The following is a 21,927-nucleotide window of genomic DNA, read 5'->3' as shown; positions in this document are numbered from 1 at the left end:
AATTCCAGGTAAGACCAATAAGTAGACATTTTTCTTCCTGCCATCTTTTGGGCTGTTGAGAAAGTATCTCAGAATTTCAATGGTTTCCTAAGTCTCCTACTTTGTTTTATCATCACAAGGAGTTGACTTGAACATTTTAAAGGAAGGAAAAAAGTGAAAAAGCAATGAAAAGACTTATTCCAATGTGTCAGCCAAGAGTTCTGCACGGCTCTCAAATAAACCCTTATGGCTACCCAATGTCTGAGAAATCTCAGCTCTGAAAACTTGGGCCTGAGTCAGGGTAAATGGAAGGAGGGCAGACGCAGTGATTGGGTCCAGAGAGCATGAAAATCTAGAGGGTTAGCACCTAATGCCCAGGGGGGCTGATTCTGAGTGAATACAAGAGACCTCATACAGTGAAGGATAGTGAGCTGGAGCCGGAGGTCTGGGTTCTACTCCTTAGCAAGAATGTCCTTCCCCAGGGTTTCTGTTTCCTTGTCTACAAAAGAAAAGGGAGAGTCTCTGAGGTCTCTTCAGAGTTGTCACTGACTGCCCATGTCTAAACACATTAGAAATGTCACCTGGAGCCGGATTCTAACCCTGACAGGGCATAAAGGCTTACAGCTACCTCTAAGGTCAGGGCCAGCCCTCAGAATCCCTAACTTCCTTTGAATCTTCTATTAAGAACAGCTTTCACTGAAACTTCTTGAACCTATTTATATCTTCACCTTCCCCACAGTAGAGGATAAGGAGTTCCATGTGTTTGCTCCTTGATATGTGAAATAGGACTTCATCCTCAGAAGTGAGAAGGACTAAGGGACTGAGATAATAGAAACATACAGCACTGCCCTTCAGTGTGCTAAGGAGCAAGGGTGGGCAGGTTCTGAGACAACCAGGGCCCAGGACCCAGGGCCCAGGGCAGTGGACTCACCGAGATCTTGGTGAAAATGTAGAGCATCAGGGACAGGATAGAGAGGTAGACCTGGATCCGCTTGCCTCCAAATCGCTTCCGCAGATACTCTGGCATCGTCACCACCTGCATGGGATGGAAGGGCGAATACCACCAGCCAGGGTGATCAGAAAGCCCAGAGCAAGCCAAGCAGTGGCATCCACCCTGGTGTCAGAGCTGTGATCAAGAGTTAACTCTTGTTGGTCAGAGAAGTCCTTGAGATGGCCAAATGTCCCTGTCTTCCAGCCATTTGCTCATCTCAACCCCACATGCCCTACCACTGCAGAGGCAGGTGGGTATTATCCCAGGATGTGGAAGGCACCCAATAAAAACTTCTTACAATGAACACATGACTTCATATAACCAAAAAGGCAGACTCTTGCCCTGAAGCAAGAGGGAATAGATAGACAGATATTCCTATACAATGCACTTACTGGGAACAAGACATCACAACCACAGTGGCATCTTTTCAGTGCACCAAACAAGGTGGCCCTGCTCTGAACATGTGCCTTGCCAAGGTTAGGGCTGCAGGCCAGCTCAACATACAGTTCCTTTCTGCATTACAACCTGCACCCTCTGTCTCGTGTCCTCAACCCTGAGCCTGCAGTCACCTGGAATCAGACATAAGTCACCAATAGTCCCCGAGCCTCCAGAAGATGCAGCATCTACCTGTGTTTCTTCCTTATTGCTTTCTTCTTCTAATGTATAAATGTACTATTGTACGTGTAGTAGGTGCTAATTATATCTCACTGGGCAAATGATGTTAAAATTGTCTTATGAAAAATGTCAGAGATTTAGTCAAGAGACCAAGTATGCATTTGGTAGTTGAATGCCGGCTATATGTTTAGCAGACAAGAGCTGCTCATGTTTGTAAATGAAGGGAACTATGGTTCTTTTTCCCATGCTGCTTCCCTTCCAGGGCCAGAGGTGGGCATCTATGTATTGTGAGCAAATACGTGGCAGTGTCTTGCAAGTGTACACCCAGTATGAGGGGATGTGACGCTTTTGAGGTGAATGGAGTAAGTTTGCTTAGGAGGGCTTCCCAGAAGCACAAGTCATGGCCAAGTGGATCTGTGCCCTGGAGAGCAGTCAAGAACTTTATAACCCAGGAAAGAGAGTGAAGTCATAGAGACTTATCCCATAAAATCTCCTCTGCTTTCCAGGACTAAGTTCACACATATATTTGCCAGCAGGAAATATATATTAAATAATAACAGAGCAGATACTTACCCCTGCCTTAATGTAAATGGGGACAAACAGCCAGCCCAGAACAACCACCCAAATCAGAGCCTGAAACCAAAAAAGAGGTGGAGTCAAAGCAAGAAGAAACTTGGCCCATTCTGCTGCCTGCAGGGCCTGCAGCTGCTGCAAAACAATCACCCAGCATTTTCTCTTTGAGGTCTGGGGACAGCTCCTTAAGTGGCCATCAGTGACTGGAGGAGGGCTTTCATGCCCATTTGGCCCATGGGAAGAACAGGTGGGCAACAGTGGAGAGGAATCCAGGGGGCTGCCCACTGATATACAGCTCCTTTTGCCTCTTCCCTGATTTACAGGAGTAAAATACCATTTAGAGAGCTTTTTTTAAATAATAATAATAATAATGGAAATCTGATGGTATTTCCAAACCTCTGATATGGTTGAAAGGACAAAGGAAGTTTTGGCTTTTTAAAAGAAGAAAGAAACACTATTGCCATCATATCAGTGGATTTCTCTTTTTTTTTGGTTTTTGTCTTTTTTTTTTTTTTGAGGGCCACACCCACGGCATATGGAGGTTCCCTGGCTAGGGGTCCAATTGGAGCTGTAGCCACTGGCCTACGCCACAGCCACAGCAACGCGGGGATCCAAGCCTCATCTGCAACCTATACCACAGCTCACGGCAACGCCAGAGCCCTAACCCACTGAGCAAGGCCAGGGGTCAAACCTGCAACCTCATGGTTCCTCGTCGGATTTGTTAACCACTGAGCCACGACGGGAACTCCTATCAGTGGATTTCTCATGCTACTCTTGGGAGGGGAGCAGGACTCTGGGGCTCCTGAAGCTGTGCCCCTCCTCCATCTGCATTCCAAGGTGGAACTGGGAGGTTTCTAACATTTAGAATGTCTTTGAACTTGCTGAGCTCCCTCCAGCTCCAGACATAATGTCTCTGATGTTACTCACATTCCATTCAAAGCCACCAGTGGCAATGCCTGCAGCTGCTCCAGTTCCTGCCAGCCCAACAAAATGCCCGCTTCCGATATTACTGGCAAACAGAGAAGCTCCAACCTGGAAACACAAAGATAAGGTCATAAGGTGAGGACTCTATGCTTCACCAGGACACTCAGGAGTGGGCCAAAGAGAGAAGAAATATGTCAATCAAAAAAAGGACAAGAAAGAGCAAAGGCTGGCCAGAAACTTGACAATGCTGGGGTCAACTGGGACCACTGGTTCAGAAAGCAGATGTGGGGACTTGGATAATAGAAAGATAAAAAGGAGAGGACTGGGGAAGAAACAGTGGGACGTATCCCCAAATCAGATCTCCATGAGTCCTTTGTAGGTCCAATGCCCAGCAGTCCAAAACACATGGGAAGCTCTGTAGCCCACAAGACCTCCTCTAGAATTCTCCCAACAGGCTTGGACTCAGGAGCAGGGCCTGTGCCATTCATCTCTGTGTCCCCCACCACTCCTAACTTGGGACCTTGACCAATACAGGCTCTCAGTAAATGCAGACAGTTTTGTTGAAAGAAATCATTTATAAGGAAACCTCTGGGCCTCAGTCACTTGTCACTTATCAAAGAAGGCAGGGAGTAGAGCTGATAATTTCCAAGTGACTCCTAGCTGTTAAATTCTGTAATCCCATGGGCTCCCATGTAACAAGAGATGTTGTTGTTAATAATAATAATAATAATAATAATTCTCTAAATCAATACGGTATTTTTATTTTTTACAAAAGTTCCAAAGAACCTGCTGATGTATGCAAAAAAAACACTGCATTTTCCAAGAATATATGTATGTCTAAAAATATAGGTTAGAAGACAAATTGGAAGGACATATATTAAATGCCTAAGAGCGAAAACCTGGAAGAGGAAAGGAAAATGGGATTATGAATGGGAGATATAGGAGAAAATATAAGGGAAACAAGAGAGGGATCTTGCACTGACAAATCATGATACTGTATCATCAACTCAACTGCACCTGAAGTCCAAGAGAATTCCAGAAAGTTCTAGAGTTTTCCTAGTCCCAGAGGAGAAGGCATAGCAGCATTTGATAAACATCAAATTAGGATAATTACACACATTCTTGCTGAGCAATGGGGGGAGGCTGGTAGCTACTGGCCATTAGGGTAGATATTATCCCTAAGATGGTTTAAATCTGGGGGGGAAAAAACATTTCCCAAAAAGATTACTCCAAGAAACTGTTCTAATTTTCCCTAAATATAAGACAGTGTGGAGTTCCCACTGTGGTGCAGTGGGTTAAGAATCCAATTGCAGGAGTTCCCACTGTGGCATGACGGGATCTCCAGCCTCTTGGGAGCTCTGGAACACAGATTCCATCCCCAGCCCAGCAACTCCAGATGCTGCAGGGCAACCAAAAAAAAGGGGGGGAATCCAACTGCAGTAGTTCAGGCAGCTGCAGAGGTAAGGGTTTGACCTCTGGCCTGGTGCGGTGGGTTAAATGATCATCTTTGTCACATCTGTGGCATAGGTCACAGCTGTGGCTCAGATTCAATTCCTGACCCTCGGACTTCCATAAGCTGTGGATGCAACCATTAAATAAAAAAAAGACAGTGCGTGCTTAGTGCTATATGTTAAGTCAGAAGAGAGGGAGGTCTCTGAAGGCTGGGGCAAGAGGTCTCCAGAATGATGAAGAGACAGTGTTGTAAGTGCCTTCATTCATCACTCAATAAATACTAACTTAGCATCTACTCAATGTGTCAGGTTCTATTCTAGATACTAGGGAATCCTGTATAAATAGCACCAGCAAAAATTCGTACTCTCCAGAGGCTTATTTCTAACAGAGGAAACATGAATAAATAAACAACAACAAAGATGAAGTGGACAAAGAAGTTGTGATAGAATGACTGATTTAATCAGGAAAGGTCCCTCTGTGGGGTAACCTCTAAGCTGAGATTAAAATGAAAAAAGAAATCAACCATGCTGAGATCAGAGAGAAGGCATTCCTGCAAAGCAAGGACCATCCCCTGCCTAAATGAGAAGGCCATTGTGGTTGAGAGGCAGAAAGAAGCCCAGAGTGGCTGGAATGTGGTAGGCCGTGTGAGATAAGGCTGTGAAGCTGGGAAGCGATACATTACCTGGTCCTAGCAAGCCAGGATAGGAGTATGAATTTTATTCTGTGAGATGAAGCTGCTGAGAGGGTTTCACGCAGAGGAAAGACAGGATCTAATTTGCTTTTCAGGATTGCTCTCAAGAAAGTGAAGAGTATAGTGTCAATAGCAAGAGAGAAAACCGAAACTATGTGAGAGTCAATTGCTACCTGGAGAGTGGACAGAGGTTTGGTCTCGGTGGTGGCAATTGAGACAAAGACAAGCATAGAGATTGGGATACATTTTAGAAACAAAGCTGACAAGCCTGTTGATGGATCAGTTGTGGAAATGAGGGAAAGGGCAGTCAAGGGTAACTCCTAGATTCAGGACTTAAGCAACTAGGGGGATATCATTCATTAAGAAGGGAAACTATTTACTTTGATTATTGCCACATAAGCATTTTAATCTTCTGTTATCTGAACTTTAAGTATGTTGTACAACATAGGCATGCCTGCCTTTGCTAAAAGAATAGGGCCCAGTAAATTCTGCTTATGAATAAATTACTATTGCCTCTAAGTGGAATTCCCATGGTGTGAAAAGTTCTATTGCTCCATATTGTGTCTTTTCCTCATTATAGCACAAACATTAAAATGCTTTGTAAGTTGAGGGGGGAGGGGGAGGAGATGGGGAAGGGGGAGAAGAAGAAACTGACAGGGAAGCAAGCTGTTTAGACACATCTACCTCCTCTCAAAGTTTCATGGGGATAACAGTCCACTTTTCATCAGAATTCCCTTCTGCATGTATGCTGCCTGTCAAGATCATTATTTTTTCCATTTTCCAATAATTTATCTCACTTGATAAATTATTAAGCCTGGAGTTCCCGTCATGGCTCGGTGGTTAACAAATCCGACTAGGAACCATGAGATTGAGGGTTGGATCCCTGGCCTTGCTCGGTGGGTTAAGGATGCGGCGTTGCCATGAGCTGTGGTGTAGGTTGCAGACGCGGCTTGGATCCCTGGCCTTGCTCAGTGGGTTAAGGATGCAGTGTTTCCATGAGCTGTGGTGTAGGTTGCAGACGCGGCTTGGATCCCGCATTGCTGTGGCTCTGGTGTAGGCTGGCAGCTACAGATCCGATTAGACCTCCATATGCTGCAGGAGCGGCCCAAGAAATGGCAAAAAGACAAAAAAAAAAAAAAAAAAGTATTAAGCCTAATGTTGTACTATTAAGAGCACCATTACCAATAATGATTAACTCCATAAGATTAACCTTAAGTTCAAGAAGTCCTCTCCAAAATCCCCCCCCAAAGGGAGGCAGTGGAGTTTAAGCAGTTGTAGGCTTTCCTGAGGCAGCTCTTCACCATCTGATGGAATGTGGGCCAGAGGAGATTTGGGGGTACTAGTCCGGGTTCAGTTCATTTCTATCATGGTCACTACTGTTCTCTACTCACTCACCTTGTTTTCATCTGGACTCCCTCCCTTCACCCCATGACCTGCAGGCACTCATTTACCAAAACCCCTGACTGCCTTCACAAAGCCACAAACATCTGGCGCTTTTTATATTGCCCTTGTATGGGCTGTTATTATCCCTTAACAAGCTTCTAGATGATCTCCAGTCTCCCCCCACCCACCCACATGGCCAGACAGCTCCCCAAAACACAAGTCACTTCCCTATTCAGAGACCCTCCTGGTCACCAAATGGGCCTGCCAAGCAGTCTTCTGACAGTTCCAGCTTTAAAGATCTAGTCTTAGGAATTCAGCAAGATTTCAAGTTAAACTTCCCTCCAGTGAGAAGCAGTATGAGCTTAAAAATTAAAGTTTGGATGTTCTCTTGTCCTGTTACTATCTGGGTAATCCCAACATCTCCAAGCCTCAATCTTCTCTCATGACAGGGTTGTGCAGGAGTCAAATGACATTATGAATCAGCAATGATACATTCAGCTGACTTCAATCAGTATCCTTTCTTTTCTCCAAGAGGACAATCACTTCACCTTCAAAGACGATTCACAAGAGTTACAATGGACACTGTAAGGACTGATTTGCATTCCTCCAAAATTCATATGTTGAAGTTCTAAACCCTGATGTGACTGAATTTGGAGATAGGGTCTTTAGGAAGGAAATAAAGATTAAATTAGTTCATAAGGCTGAAGCCCTTATCTGATAGGACGGGTCCATATGAGAAGAGGAAGAGATAGCAGATTCTCTTCCTCCCTCTGTCTCTCCCTCTCTCTCAATGTCCAGAGAGAGAAGCAGCTCTCTATAAGCCAAGAAGAGAAATTCCGCCAGAATCAACCTTGACAGAAACTTGATCTTGGATTTCCAGCCTCTAGAACTGTGATAAAACATGTCTGTGGATTAAGCCTCTCAGTCTGTGGTATTTTGCTATGGTGGCCCAATCAGCTTTGTACATACACCACTGCTTTTTAAATTTTTTTTAGAGCTGTACCTGCAGCATATGGAAGTTCCCAGGCTAGGGGTTGAATCAGAGCTACAGCTGCCGACCTACACCACAGCAACAGCAACACCAGACCTGAGCCACATCTGCAACCTATACCATAGCTCACAGCAACACCAGATCCTTAACCCACTGAGTGAGGCCAGGGATTGAACCTGAATCCTCATGGATACCAGTTAGATTCGTTTCTGCTATGCCACAACAGGAACTCCATATACACCACTGCTTTATCACCTACTGTCTTTGGCCAGATTTTCCCACTGCCCTTCCTCTCACTGGCGCTCATTAACAATGCTTTCCTCACATATTTCCCAAAAGCTTTCTCTGTCCATGCCTCACACACGTGTATGCCCACTTGGGAATCATGCCCATCTAGGGAGTGACCCAGTGACATAAAGCATCTTGTCCTTCTCTGTAATTTCCTCCCACAGTCCTTCTCAGTTCAGGATCAGATTTTCTCTGAAATTTTCCCAGCTTGATCTTGCTTCTGACTTAACTCTTTACAGGCCTTCCTCACTCCTGATATGGCTCAAGAAGCCATTCCAAGTATTTAGATGGTTTGGGTTCATCTACTGCACAAGATGTTTGAATCTGATCAAACCCAACAGGTTTAACAGCATGGTAATTGGGGAAATAACGTAATGTCACATCATAAAAAAGCAAAAAGACTTCATTTCCCTTTGACTTTAGGGAATTTCACAATCATATTTTACTGCCTAAATTTCCTATCCTAGAAGCTTGGCAGGAGGGAAACTGTAAGGGGAAATTATAGAGTTATAGAATTCTCCAGAACTGGATGGACCCATAGATGTCACAGCTTGAATCTTCTCAGAAATACCCCGCCAAGTGAAGGTCAGCTTCTGGATGCATATCTCTTGTGACAGAAAATTCATGAGGCATTTAAATACCTAGTGGAACAACTCTAATGGTTGCAAAGTCCTTCTTCATCTTGAGCTTAGATCTCCCCATTAATCCTGCTTGTGCCCTCTAGGGTGAGACAGAACAAGTCAAATCTCTATTCTACAAGCTAGTCTTCCCAATATCTGAGGAGAGGGGTTGTGTCCACCCTCAAATCTTCTCCTGGCCAAGCTTCCTCTTCTTATGTACCTGTTCCTCGCTGGCCACCCTTGATGTTCTCTGATGCCCTCAGCCCCACTTATGTGTCCAAGTGGGTCTCAGACACAAATAGGTCAGTCCAGACATGGACTGTCCAGAGCAATGCAGACTGACCTTCTGACTTCCCATCTGTTTTTAACATCATGTAACTTCAAATACCTCATTTGTGGGTTTTTTCTATTTTGTTATAGTTGACTTACAACATTGTGTCAGCTTCAAGCATAGAACAAAGAGCAGCTGTTATGCATGTGCATATATCCATTCTTTTTCAAATTCCCTTTCCATATAAGCCACCATAGAGCACTAAGTAGATTTCCCTGTGCTATGTAGTAAGTCCTTGTTACTTATTGACTTTATATATAGAAATGTGTATATGCCAGTCTGAACCTCCCAATTTATCTCTCCCACCAATGCTTCCCCTTTGGTAATCATAAGTTTGGTTTCAAAGTCTTTGAATCTGTTTCTGTTTTATGAATAAATTTTTGCACTATCTTTAGGAGATTCGACATATGTGATCTCATATGATATTTGTCTCTGTCTGACTTACTTCACTCAGTACGATAATATCTAGGTCTACTCATGTTGCTGCAAATGGCATTATTTTGTTCTTTTTATGGCCAAGTAATATTCCACTGTAAATATGTACTACATCTTCTTTGTGCAATCCTCTGTTAATGGATAGGTTGCTTTCATATCTTGGCTACTGTAAAAAGTGCTGCAGTGAACATTGGGGTGCATGTATCTTTTTGAATTATGGTTTTCTCCAGAATATGCCCAGAAGTGGGATTGTAGGGTCATATGGTAGTTCTATATTTTGTTTTTTAAGGAACCTCCATATTGCTCCTGTTGGTTGCACCAATTTACATTTCCATCAACAGTGTAAGCTTCTCTTCTCTTCACACCCTGTCCAGCATTTATTGATTATAGACTTTTTGTTGATGGCCATTCTGAATGGTGTGGAGTGATATATCATTGTAGTTTTGGTTTGATTTTCTCTAATAGTGATGTTGAGTATGTTTTCATGTGCTTTTTGGCCATCTATCTATCTTCTTTGGAGAAAGGTCTATTTAAATCTTCTGTAATTTTTTTTCTTTTTAGGGACACATTTGAAGCATGTAGAAGTCCCCAAGCTAGGGATCAAATCAGAGCTACACCTGCTGGCCTATGCCACAAGCAGAGAAACTCCAAATCTGAGCCACATCAGGGGACCTACACAATAGCTCACAGCAACGCCAGATCCCCAACCCACTGAGTTAGGCCAGGGATCGAACCCGCATCCTCATGGACCCTAGTCAGATTTTTTCCATTATGCCACAATGGAAGCTCCCTTTTCTGATCATTTTTTGATTGAGTTTTTTTTTAATATAAAGCTGTATGAGATTTTTCTATGTTTTGGAGATTAATCCCTTGTCCGTCACTTCATTTGCAAAGATTTTCTCCCATTCTATGGGTTTTCTTTTCATTTTTGTTTTAGTTTTCAGGTTTGTTTTGTTTTTTTAATTTCCTTTGCTTGCAAGAGCTTTTCAGTTTATTTGAGTCCCCTTTATTTATTTTTATTTTTATTTCCATTACTCTATGAGGCATATCCATAAAACATTGCTGTGATTTATGTCAAAGAGTGTTCTGCCTATGTTTTCCTCTAAGAGTTTTATAGTATCTGGCTTTACGTTTAAGTCTTTAGTCCATTCTGAGTTTAGTTTTGTGTATGGTATAAGAGAATATTCTAATTTCATTCTTTTACATGTAGCTGTGTTTTCCCAGCACCACTTACTGAAGAGGCTCTCTTTTCTCCATGTATATTCTTGCCTCCTTTGTTGCAGATTGACCATAGGTGCATGGGTTTATTTCTGGGCTTTCTATCCTGTTCCATTGACCTATATGTCTGTTTTTATCCCAGTACCATACTGTTTTGATGACTGTGGCTTTGTAGTATAGTATGAAGTCAGGGAGCCTTATTCCTCCAGCTCCATTTTTCTTTCTCAAGATTGCTTTGGCTATTCAGGGTATTTTGTGTTTCCATACAAATTTTTTATTTTTTTGTTGTTGTTGTTCTAGTTCTGCAAAAAAATGCCATTGGTAATTTGCTAGGGATTGTACTAAATCTATAGATTGCCTTGGGTAGTATAGTCAGTTTGACAATGTTGATTCTTCCAACCCAAGAGCATGGTATATCTTTCCATCTGTTTGTGTCATCTTTGATTTGCCTCATTGGTGTCTTACAGCTTTCTGAGTACAGGTCTTTTACCTGTTTAGGTAGGTTTATTCCTAGATATTTTATTCTCTTTGATGCAATAGTAAATGAGATTATTGCCTTAGTTTCTCATTCTTATATTTCATTTTTAAGTGTATAGGAATGCAAGAGATTTCTATGTATTAATTTTGTATCCTTCAAATTTACCAAATTCATTGATGAACTCTAGCAGTTTTCTGGTAGCATATTTAGGATTTTCTATTTACAGTATCATATCATCTGCAAACAGTGATTGTTTTACTTCTTCTTTTCCAATTTGGACTCCTTTTATTTCTTTTTCTTCTCTGATTGACATGGCTAGGACTTCCAAAACCATGTTGAATAAAAGTGGTGAGAGTGGACATCCTTGTCTTGTTCCTGATCTTAGAAATGCTTTCAGTTTTCATCATTAAGAATGATGTTAGTTATAGGTTTGTCACATACGGCCTTTATTATATGGAGGTAGGTTCCCTCTATGCCCACTTTCAGGAGAGTTTTCATCAAAAAAAATGGATATTTAATGTTATCAAAAGCTTTTTCTGCATCTATTGAGAGGATCACATGGTTTTTATTCTTAAGTTGTTAATGTGGTGTATCACAATGATTGATTTGTGCATATTGAAGAATCCTTGCATCCCTGGGATAAATCCCACTTGATCATGGTATATGATCCTTTTAAAGTATTGTTGAATTCCATTTGCTAATATTTTGTTAAGGATTTTTGCATATATATTCATCAATTATATTGGCCTGAAATAGACTAATGTCTTTGTCTGCTGTTGGTATCAGGATGATGGTGGCTTCATAGAATGAGCCTGGGAGTGTTCCTTCCTCTGCAAATTTTTGGAAGAGTTTCAGAAGAACAAGTGTTAACTCTTACCTAAATGTTTGATAGAATGCACCTCGTTCTGGACTTTTGTTTTTTTGGAAGTTTTTTAATCACAGTTTCTTTTTTTTTTTTTTTTTTTGTCTTTTGTTGTTGTTGTTGTTGCTATTTCTTGGGCCGCTCCCGCGGCATATGGAGGTTCCCAGGCTAGGGGTCCAATCGGAGCTGTAGCCACCGGCCTACGCCAGAGGCACAGCAACGCAGGATCCGAGCCGCGTCTGCAACCTACACCACAGCTCACGGCAACGCCGGATCGTTAACCCATTGAGCAAGGGCAGGGACCGAACCCGCAACCTCATGGTTCCTAGTCGGATTCGTTAACCCCTGCGCCACGACGGGAACTCCTTAATCACAGTTTCAATTTCAGTACCTGTGATTGGTCTATTTCTATTTTCTACTTCTTCCTGGTTCAGTCTTAGAAAGTTGTACCTTTCTGAGAATTTGTCCATTTCTTCTCCATTATCCATTTTATTGGCATATAGTTGCTTGTAGTAGTCTCCTATGATCCTTTGTATTTCTATGGTGTCAGTTGTAATTTCTCCTTTTCATTTCTAATATTATTGATTTGAGCCCTCTCCCCTTTTATCTTGATGAGTCTGGCTAAGGGTTTATCAATTTTGTTTATTTTTCAAAGAACCACCTTTTAGTTTCATTGATCTTTTCTATTGTTTTCATCTCTCCTTTATTTCTGCTCTTTATGATATTTTTCCTTCTATTAACTTTGGGTTTTGTTTGTTCTTCATCTTTAGTTGCTTCAGGTGTAAGCTTAGGTTGTTTATTTGGGATTTTTCTTGTTTCCTGAGGTGAGGCTATGTTGCTATGAACTTCCCTCTCAGGAGTTCCCTGGCAGCTCAGCAGTTTAAGGGCCTGGTGTTATCACCGCTGTGGCTCTGGTTATTGCCATAGCACGGGTTTGATCCCTGATCCAGGAACTTATGCATGTCATGAATGCAGCCAAAAAAAACCCTTCCTATTAGAACTGCTTTTGCTGTGTCCTGTAGGTGTTGGATCATCATGTTTTCATTGTTATTTGTCTCTAGGTATTTTTTGATTTCCTCTTTGATTTATTCAGTGATACATTGGTTGGTTAGTAACATACTGTTTAGCCCCCACATGTTTCTGTTTTTTACAGGTTTTTTCTTGTGGTTAATTTCTAGCCTTATAGCATTGTGGCCAGAAAAAAATGCTTGATATGATATCAATTTTCTTAAATTTCCTGAGGTTTGATTTGTTGCCCAAGACGTGATCTATCATGGAGAATGTTCCATGTGCACTTGAGAAAAAAGGGTATTCTGCAGCTTTTGGATGAAATGTTCTGTAAATATCAATTAAACCTGTCTGGTCTAATGTGTCATTTAAGACCTGTGTTTCTTTATTGATTTTTCTGTCTGGGTGATCTGTCCATTACTGTAAGTAGAGTGTTAAAGTCCTCCAGTATTATTGTGTTGTTGTTGATTTCTCTTTTTATGGGTGTTAGCAGTTGCCTTACATATAGAAGTACTCCGATGTTGGGTGCATATATATTTACAATTGTTACATATTCTCCCTTGACCAATCACTTGATTATTAGTATCTTTCTTTGTCTCTTAAAACATTCTTTATTCTAAAGATTATTTTGTCTGATATGAGTATTGCTACTCCAGCTTTCTTTTGATTTCCATCCGCATGTAATAGCTTCTTCTACCCCCTCACTTTCAGTCTGTATGTGTTCCTAGATCTAAAGTGAGTCTCTTATAGACAGTATATATATACAAGTGAAGTTTTTGTACAGCTAGTCTATGTCTTTTAGTGGAGCATGTAATCCATTTATATTCAAGGTAACTAGTGATATGTATGTACTTATTGCCATTTTCTGAATTGTTTTGGATTTATTGTCATTGGATTTTTTTCTTCCCTTCCTCTTTTGTTCTCTTTTCTTGTGGTTTGATGACTACCTTTAGTATTATATTTGGATTGTTTTTTCCTTTTTCTTTTTCTTTTTTCGCTGCTCTGTAGCATATGGTGTTCCCAGGCCAGGGATCAGATCCAAGTCACAATTTCGACCTGCAGCTGTGGCATTGCACTTACGTCCCAGTGCTCCAGAGACACCACCAATCCTGTTATGACATTGCAGGAACTACTGTTTTTTCCTTTTTATAAGTGTATCTATTGAGGCTTTTTCGTTTGTGGTTCCCATGAGGTTTTGATATAGCAGATCATTGTTTTAAGTTGCTGGTCTTCTAATTTAAAATGCATCAAATCCTCTTTTAAAACTGCACTCAGCCATGGGTCTTTGGCAGTGAGAAGATGAAGCCAGTTCCTCTAATTCTGGCCATTGTCAGAAAATCTGCCTCTAAATTATTTGGACCATTTAACAAGATTTCTTCTCATTGCAATTTAGATCCCTAATAATAATATCCATGGGGTTTGCCTTAACAATACAGTGGCTGTATCACTTAAATTTTTTTTCGCTTCAATCCCTCCAGGGTTTGCCACAAATTTGATGTTTTCCCATGAGCCTTCTCTAAACTACAAGGAAAACATCTGGCCAAATTCATTTCTCCACACCAACTATTAGTGTCAGGAGTTGGAAGCTATCAGGGACTGCATCTCTCTCTCAAACCAAAGGCAGATGTTAAGCCATGTAATGCCCATTCCTTTCATGTTTAACTCAGCCCTAGAAATGGGCCTCCTAAGCCAATGCTACTCTCAGAGTGCTCTGCTGGCTAGGATAACTGACTCCCCCTGGGAACTTAGGAGAACTACAAATCCTCTATCACCACCCCAGGCCTACTGGATCAGAATAAGCTCTCTGGGTTTTTGGTTTTTTGTTTTCTTGTTTGTTTTGTTTTCTAGGGCCGAAGGTGTGGCATATTAAAGTTCCCAGGGGGTCAAATCGGAACTACAGCTGCTAGCCTATGCCACAGCAATGCAAGATCTGAGCCACATCTGCGAACTACACCACAGCTCACAGCAACACCAGATCCTTAACCCACTGAGCGAGGCCAGGAATCAAACCCACAACTTCATGGTTACTAGTCAGATTCATTTCCCCTGAGCCACTACAGGAACTCCCTCTCTAGGTTATTTTTATATGCAGTAAAGTTTGAGAAGCCTACCCCAGCTGGCATTGAAAGTCACTTTTCCTCCTTAAATTTGTTTTGACCTCTCTTTGGAAGCAGAAGGACAGTGACTAGCTACAAACTTGGGATGCTAAGATATGCAGGACAAAAAATTGGGGATGAAAAAAGCTTTCTCCACAACCTGCAACCTAACTTCCAGAGTGGTAATGGTTTTTTATTGTGGTACTCAGCCTATCCAGTAGGAGACACTGTCACTTCTCCATATGCCAACATATAACACATGGATTGGAACAAGCTTTGACCAATCTTATTGGTAAAACCCCAGAACCAGCAGGCTCAGTCAAACAGACTTTCAGAGTAGCCTCACACCACAGCAAAGTTATTGAGACATTTCAGTGGAAATCTACTGAAGCCACTTAAAAGTTTTGTGGGAAATCCTTCCACAAACAATCTATGTCCTAATGAAATAGGGTTATCAGAGTTCCCAAAGGGTGACCTCGATCAACAGAGTTAAATAAATACTGCCAACTGGAGGGCCCCTCTGTTCTGCCATGGCATGAAACTGGGAAGAGGGATTACAGGCTCTCAGGGGTCTCTGTAGTCCAGCCCTATCCTCCTCCAGTCCCTGTCCTGCCCTTGCTTTTTAGGGCATATGGAAAGTGTGGCATATGGAAGTTCCAAGGCTAGGGGTCAAATCGGAGCTGCAGCTGCTGGCCTATACCACAGCCACAGCAGCACGGGATCTGGGCCACATCTGCGACCTACACCACAGCTCACGGCAATGCTAGATCCTTAACCCACTGAGTTAGGCCAGGGATCAAACTCACATCTTTGTGGTTACTAGCCAGGTTCATTACTGCTGAGCTACAATAGGAAATACCCCATGCCCTTTCAAGTCCTCATACTGACCCAACTTCCTATATACACTCTGGGCTTTCCTGCCTCCTACTTCTTTTACAACATTTACTTTTGCTTCTCCATCAAGCTCTAGCTGAAAAACTTTGCTCAGCCCTCAAAGGGAAGCCCAGTCCCATCCCTCTGCTGACACCATTCAGAGCCAGTCTCTTCCTCTTCTGACCTCTCACTCCATGTGTCAACTGTTGCACTCTCCTGATGCCTGTCAAGCCCCATTTTGGGAACTGTTCTGCACAAATATCCTCTAGCCCTCGAAGAGAACTGTAGCTTCCACTTAGCACAGGACCTTTCTTGCACATTAAGTACTCAGTAAAAGTCTGTTGAGTGAGTGGGTGAGTGATATCAAATCTTTGGCACCTCCTCTTGGGGAAACAACAGAAACTGTGATGACCAAATGCCTTTGAGTTGCATTTATTCCCACTGGCTGCATGGAGTTGGGACTCTTAATGAGTGCCAAGGCTCTCTCTTAAGGAAGAGGCAATAAAGCTGGCTTTTCAGGTCCCACAAGGGGCTCGTAAAGACAGTGGGGCTCACTAGAGACCATGAATTGCTCTAAGACGTCAATATGGGTAACCTGTAAACCTAGTGTTAGTAAGAACAAGACCTCAAGGGGGATCTGACCTTGTGGGTGACTCCATCAAATAGGCAAAAAAAAAGTTAAATGATATTATTTGGTGTTGGCAAGAAAATAGGCTCTCCCATATATTTCTGATAGAAATGTAATTCTGGAAAGCAATTTGTTGGTACATATACATATATCATCTTCCACCATATGTTTAGTATTCTATCTTAAGAAATCAGAGATGCAGACAAAGAGATCCAGGAAAACAAATGGATAAATTAAGGTACATACTTATTGTTGAATATTATGCAGCCTTTTAAAGTATAGCTTTACTGACACAATCTTTTGTTGGGAGAATGTTAACTCAGAGTCTAGCCAAGTTGTAAGTCTCAATAGTTGTATACACACAATAGTTGTAAGTCACAGTTTCCAAAAGTAAGGCTAGATGCCTGTTGGTTCTCAGCCTTCATTCAAAGGCATAACCCTGTTGTTTTTTACACTGGAACATATGGCACATATAGCATGAGCTACTCAAGATAAGTATCTAAGGTTTGGGCGAAAACTATTCTGCAGTCAGTTTCTAGGTATTACTTTACATGTACTTTTAAATAATTATTTTGATATAAATAATATTACAACAAAATAAACCTGTTCATTATAATCATAAAAAAATAAAGTATAGCTTTAAAAAAGCAAAAAATAAAAATAAAAGATAAAAGTATAGCTTTGAAGAATTTGTTATAGTAAGGAGATGATTAAATTCCAAACAAAAAAAAAATACAAAGTTATATACCATATGATCCCCAAATGTTTAAATACACACACACTCACATACACAATGAGTGTGTTACAAATTTTCCACAATGAGTTTGTGTAATTTTATAGTCAGAACACAATTATTTAAAACCTTTAACAACAGAAGGCAACAATTCCAGTGTTGTCTCAGATTAACCTGCAGAGCCTGAGGTCTTAGAACAAAGCATGCAGGGAAGTTATGTGTTTGTTTGTAGGATGTAAAAAAATACATGAAAATGTCATTGAACGCTAATGAAAAACTATGTTTTATGCGACATAAAACAGAAAATAGGAAATATATGGGAGATCCTATTACTTGCCAAAACCCAGTCATCTGATGTTATAGCAGGAATTAACTTGGAACTGATTAAGGTCAACCTTGTCATTTTCAAATGAAACCAAAATGTTATAGCTCAGAAGAAAAACGTGATTAAGATTTACACATTCAGGAGTTCCCGTCGTGGCGCAGTGGTTAACGAATCTGACTAGGAACCATGAGGTTGCAGGTTCGGTCCCTGCCCTTGCTCAGTGGGTTAACGATCTGGCGTTGCCGTGAGCTGTGGTGTAGGTTGCAGACGTGGCTCGGATCCCACGTTGCTGTGGCTCTGGCGTAGGCCAGTGGCTACAGCTCCGATTAGACCCCTAGCCTGGGAACCTCCATATGCCGCGGGAGAGGCCCAAGAAATAGCAAAAAGCCAAAAAAAAAAAGATTTACACATTCATTTTATCTTCACTGCCACACCCTTGAGAAAGTAAGATAGTATGTGGACACTCAGGACCACTAGCCTAAGAGTCAAAAATTGCCTAAAGCAATAGACAATGGCCCTGTGTGTCTTCCTAGCTTCACCATCAGAGGCATCCAGTGAATTTGAAAAATGTGCCCTGTATACACCTTGAAAGCATAATTAAATGCTATGCCTGCCCCCACCCTTTCTTTCCCTCCTATTAAGCACACTGAGAGTCTTCCCACCTAGTTCTAACCTTGGCTCCTACCAGAACAAATTATGTGACCTTGAGCCAGTCACTTTACTTCCATGAGCCTCTAATTTTCACCACCATAAACTGAGGATAAGATTCCTTCTTAGCCTATTTCACAAGGGTATTCTCCAGCTTAAATAAAATGACACGTGTGAGAACCTTTTAAGAAAGTTTTACCCCACAAAGGCATGCTATTCAGAAGAAACACTGATGATGCTCTTACACAGCCCGTGATTTTACAGAGTGCCCTGAATTTCCTGAAAGAGATATTTCTCTTGGAGGGAGCAGGATCTGCACAGCTCAAATGGAAAATGCACTCAGCTAATTTCAGAAAACCACTTTCTTTGTTAGTGGACCATGTAATACCCAGAAGGTCCAGAGATCTGGAGATGGCTTGCTGCTTCCACCTTCTGTCCTCCCTTTAAGGAATGATACCAGGATATCCCAGGGCCTCCTCTCCACTCCTTCTCTGGACTGAGCTGAATGTCTCCCTTGAGACATCCTCAGACAGTGGTTCTCAAACTTTGGCATCACCAGAATCTAGAGTCAAAATATAGGGTGTCCACTTAAATCTGAATTTCAGGTAAACAAAGACATTTTTAGTAAAAGTATGGGCCCATATTGCATGATACATACCCATATTTTAAAAGCATTCATTATTTGTCTAAAATTCAGATTTAACTGGCCAGCCAGTATTTTTATTTGCTAAATCTTGCAACCCTAGTTAGAATTACCTGGAGGATATGTTAAACCACAGACAGCTGAGCCCCATCCCCTCCAGTTGCTGAAACATTGGTCTGGGTTGAAAATTTTGCATTTCTAACAAGAATCCAAGGGGGGTTTTTTGCTGCCACTGATGTGGGTACCACATTCTGAGAGCTCTGTCCCAGGAGAATAAGGGAGAGAGGATAACTAACTTCTAGTGCCACTTTTAGGCCAAGCGTGGGGCCAGGCACTCCATTCGCTTTATCTGATAATGTTCACAATAGTACGTGAAAGCGGGAGTTCTCTGATGGCCTAGCGGGTTGAGGCTCCTGCGTTCTCATCGCTGTGGCTCTGGTTGCTGCTGTGCGGCGTAGGTTCAATCCCTGGCCCAGGAATTCCCACATACTGCCTGTGTGGCAAAAAAGAAAAAAAAAAAAAAAATACAAAAAAAAAACAAGAGAGAACCTGAAATAAACGTTGCAACTCTCATTAAAAAAAAAAAAAAATAGTATGTGAAAGCATATTATTCTCACCTTCATTTCACAGGTGAGAAGTCTGAGGATCAGAGCAGTGACATGATGTGTCCAAGGTCCCACAGCCCAATATGACCAATGTCCAAAGGACAGATATATGCCAACACCTAACACAGAATATGGCACATAGAAGGTAATCAACATATAAAAGTAGCATTGTATGTGTGGATAAATGATTGAATTCCCAGTTTAAGGGACATCCTAAGGGACAGAAGGGAAGGCCAGGGCACCATGCTGACCTTCCTCCTTTCTTCCCAGGCATTCCCTTCTGAATTTCTCCAAATGGGCACAGTGGGATCAGATCCTCCTGCCACCTCTCTGTAAACTCAGGAATAGCATGTGTATGTCTGTATCACACCTATGTTTCCTATTACTCCCTCTGGGGAACTGGTCTTTAATCCGAATTAATATTCCAATTCCCTTAATAAGGAATGCTTTAGCAATGAGATCCTGCTGTGTAGCACTGGGAACTATGTCTAGTCACTTATGATGGAGCATGATAATGTGAGAAAAAAGAATGTAATCATGTATGTGTAATGGGTCACATGCTGTACAGTAGGGAAAAAATAATGTATTGGGGAAATAAAAAAATAAAATAAAATTTTTAAAAAAGGAAAACTTTCACAGGGGAAGTTTGAAAAGGTCTAATCTTTGATCCTTGCCATCTCTTAGGGATGACATTTCCTGGATTGAGACAGAAGGGGCTCATATATTCAGACTATTTCATTTCTGAGACTCTGGTAAATATTTAGACACTGGCCTTCTCCAGAGTCATCATAATCTCTGTTTACTCTGTCAGCTCACACCCTTCTTTGACAATGGTGGCCTTTCACTTATTAACTTCATGAATATCTCTCTTTGCCCCAAGAACTAAAGGGGCATGAAATCAGGAAGTCACTGCCAAAGCTGGCATCATCCCACATGCCGTTGGCACAAAAGGTGGGTGAGGTCTTCTGTTGGCATTTATCAGTCAAGGAGGCTGGAGACCAACCCTCTCACAAACTCAGACAGACTCATCCTTGGGATCATCAGCAATTCAGGGTCCCTGAAGAAGCCTGATCAATATATACAATCTCTCCCCCATGCTGACCCCCATTCAGTTCCCAAATATCCTGAGTTCCTCCCCACCTCAGGCCTTTGACCATTCTGTCCCTTCCACTTGGCTTGCTCTTCCCCCAGTCTTCACATAGCTGCCCCTTTTTCATCCTTCAGAGCTCAACCTAAATGCCCAAACCTCAGAAAGGCATTCCCTGGGAGTTCCCATCGTGGCTCAGAGGAAACAAATCTGACTAGTTTCCATGAGGTTGCAGGTTGGATCCCTAGCCTCGCCCAGTGGGTTAAGGATCCAGTGTTGCCATGAGCTATGGTGTAGGTCACAAATGCAGCTCAGATCTGGCATTACTGTGACCATGGCGTAGGCCAGTGGCTACAGCTCCAATTTCAACCCTAGCCTGGGAACCTCCATATGCCACAGGTGTGGCCCTAAAAAGCAAAAAAAAAAAAAAGAAAGAAAGAAAGAAAAAAAGAAAAGAAAGAAAGGCATTCCCTGACCCTATTATGTAGGTTAAGAAAGACTCCTCCCCCTGCCTCCCACCTCAAATGTACTTCCTTTTTTAACATTTACCACAACTGTAATTTCAGATACATTTTTAAGAATGTGGGTCATACATACATGCTAATATATGTCAGCACCTGACACAGAATGTGACACATAGAAGGTAATCAACATGTAAATACAGCAATGCATATAAGGATAAATGATTGAATTCCCAGTTTAAGAAGGAGGATCTATAGATGAGGGATGGTGATGATGATGATGATGATGATAATGATGATGATGATGATAAGAATGGCCAACTTGGGTAGTACTAACTGTATACTATTCTAAGAGATTTACATGTATTAACTAATTTAATCCTCAAAATAACTCCATGAGGTAGGTGCTATGATCTCTATTTTGAAGTTGATGAAACTGAGGCAAGAGAGGGTAAGTAACTCACTCAGGGCCACAGAGCTAGGATGGGATGGACCAGGGGTTCAAATCAAGGCAGCCTGACTCCAGAGCCATTGCTTTTAACCTCAACTCTAAATCACCTCTCTAACATAAAGTTTACCCAAAGAGAAACTTATAGTTGCAGCTGACTCACAATGTGCCATTCCAATGGTAGACAGAGAAAGCCTAGATACATTTCTAAGTGGTCCAAAGACTTCATGAGTGGACCAAAGACTTCATCTTGGGGATAGTTTCAGCACTCTCTGATTTCACCAACTAGAGATATTATGACTTACTTTTTCCTTTCTCTGTCTACAGAAGTGCTGACATGTTAGAGAATTCTGGGAAGGCAGCCAGAGGGAAAGGAGAAGCCAGAGCTTAAGTACAAACTAGATGACAGGAACTTGGCTATACACGACTCAACTGAGGCCCCACATGGGGTGGTGAATGCCTGTGCTTGAATCAGAGAAAGTCCTCAGAGGAGACCATTCCCTGAAGAATGGGAGAAAAAATGGACCAACCAGAGAGAGAG

At 41.8% G+C, this 21,927-nt stretch overlaps 1 protein-coding gene across 5 annotated transcripts in view; it reads right to left on the bottom strand.

The window, feature by feature from the left end:
* SLC5A1 (solute carrier family 5 member 1) overlaps positions 1 to 21,927 on the bottom strand; it is a 138,074-nt gene that overhangs the window by 42,115 nt on the left and 74,032 nt on the right. For all 5 annotated transcript variants that reach the window (XM_084993137.1, XM_021072101.2, XM_084993138.1 and 2 more), the window contains exons 3-5: positions 3,086 to 3,190; positions 2,159 to 2,218; positions 911 to 1,015 (exon numbers count right to left, since the gene is read on the bottom strand). In XM_084993137.1, the coding sequence (XP_084849263.1) occupies positions 911 to 1,015; positions 2,159 to 2,218; positions 3,086 to 3,190 (270 nt within the window). The remainder of the gene's footprint in view (positions 1 to 910; positions 1,016 to 2,158; positions 2,219 to 3,085; positions 3,191 to 21,927) is intronic.

The sequence above is a fragment of the Sus scrofa genome, chromosome 14 (assembly GCF_054392235.1).
Source record: "Sus scrofa isolate SSC_HxYL_T2T_F1_AM1 chromosome 14, Sscrofa_HxYL_maternal_Yorkshire_Landrace_v2.0, whole genome shotgun sequence".
NCBI classification, from domain to species: Eukaryota; Metazoa; Chordata; class Mammalia; order Artiodactyla; family Suidae; genus Sus; species Sus scrofa.
This window is presented reverse-complemented; position numbering and strand designations above follow the sequence as displayed.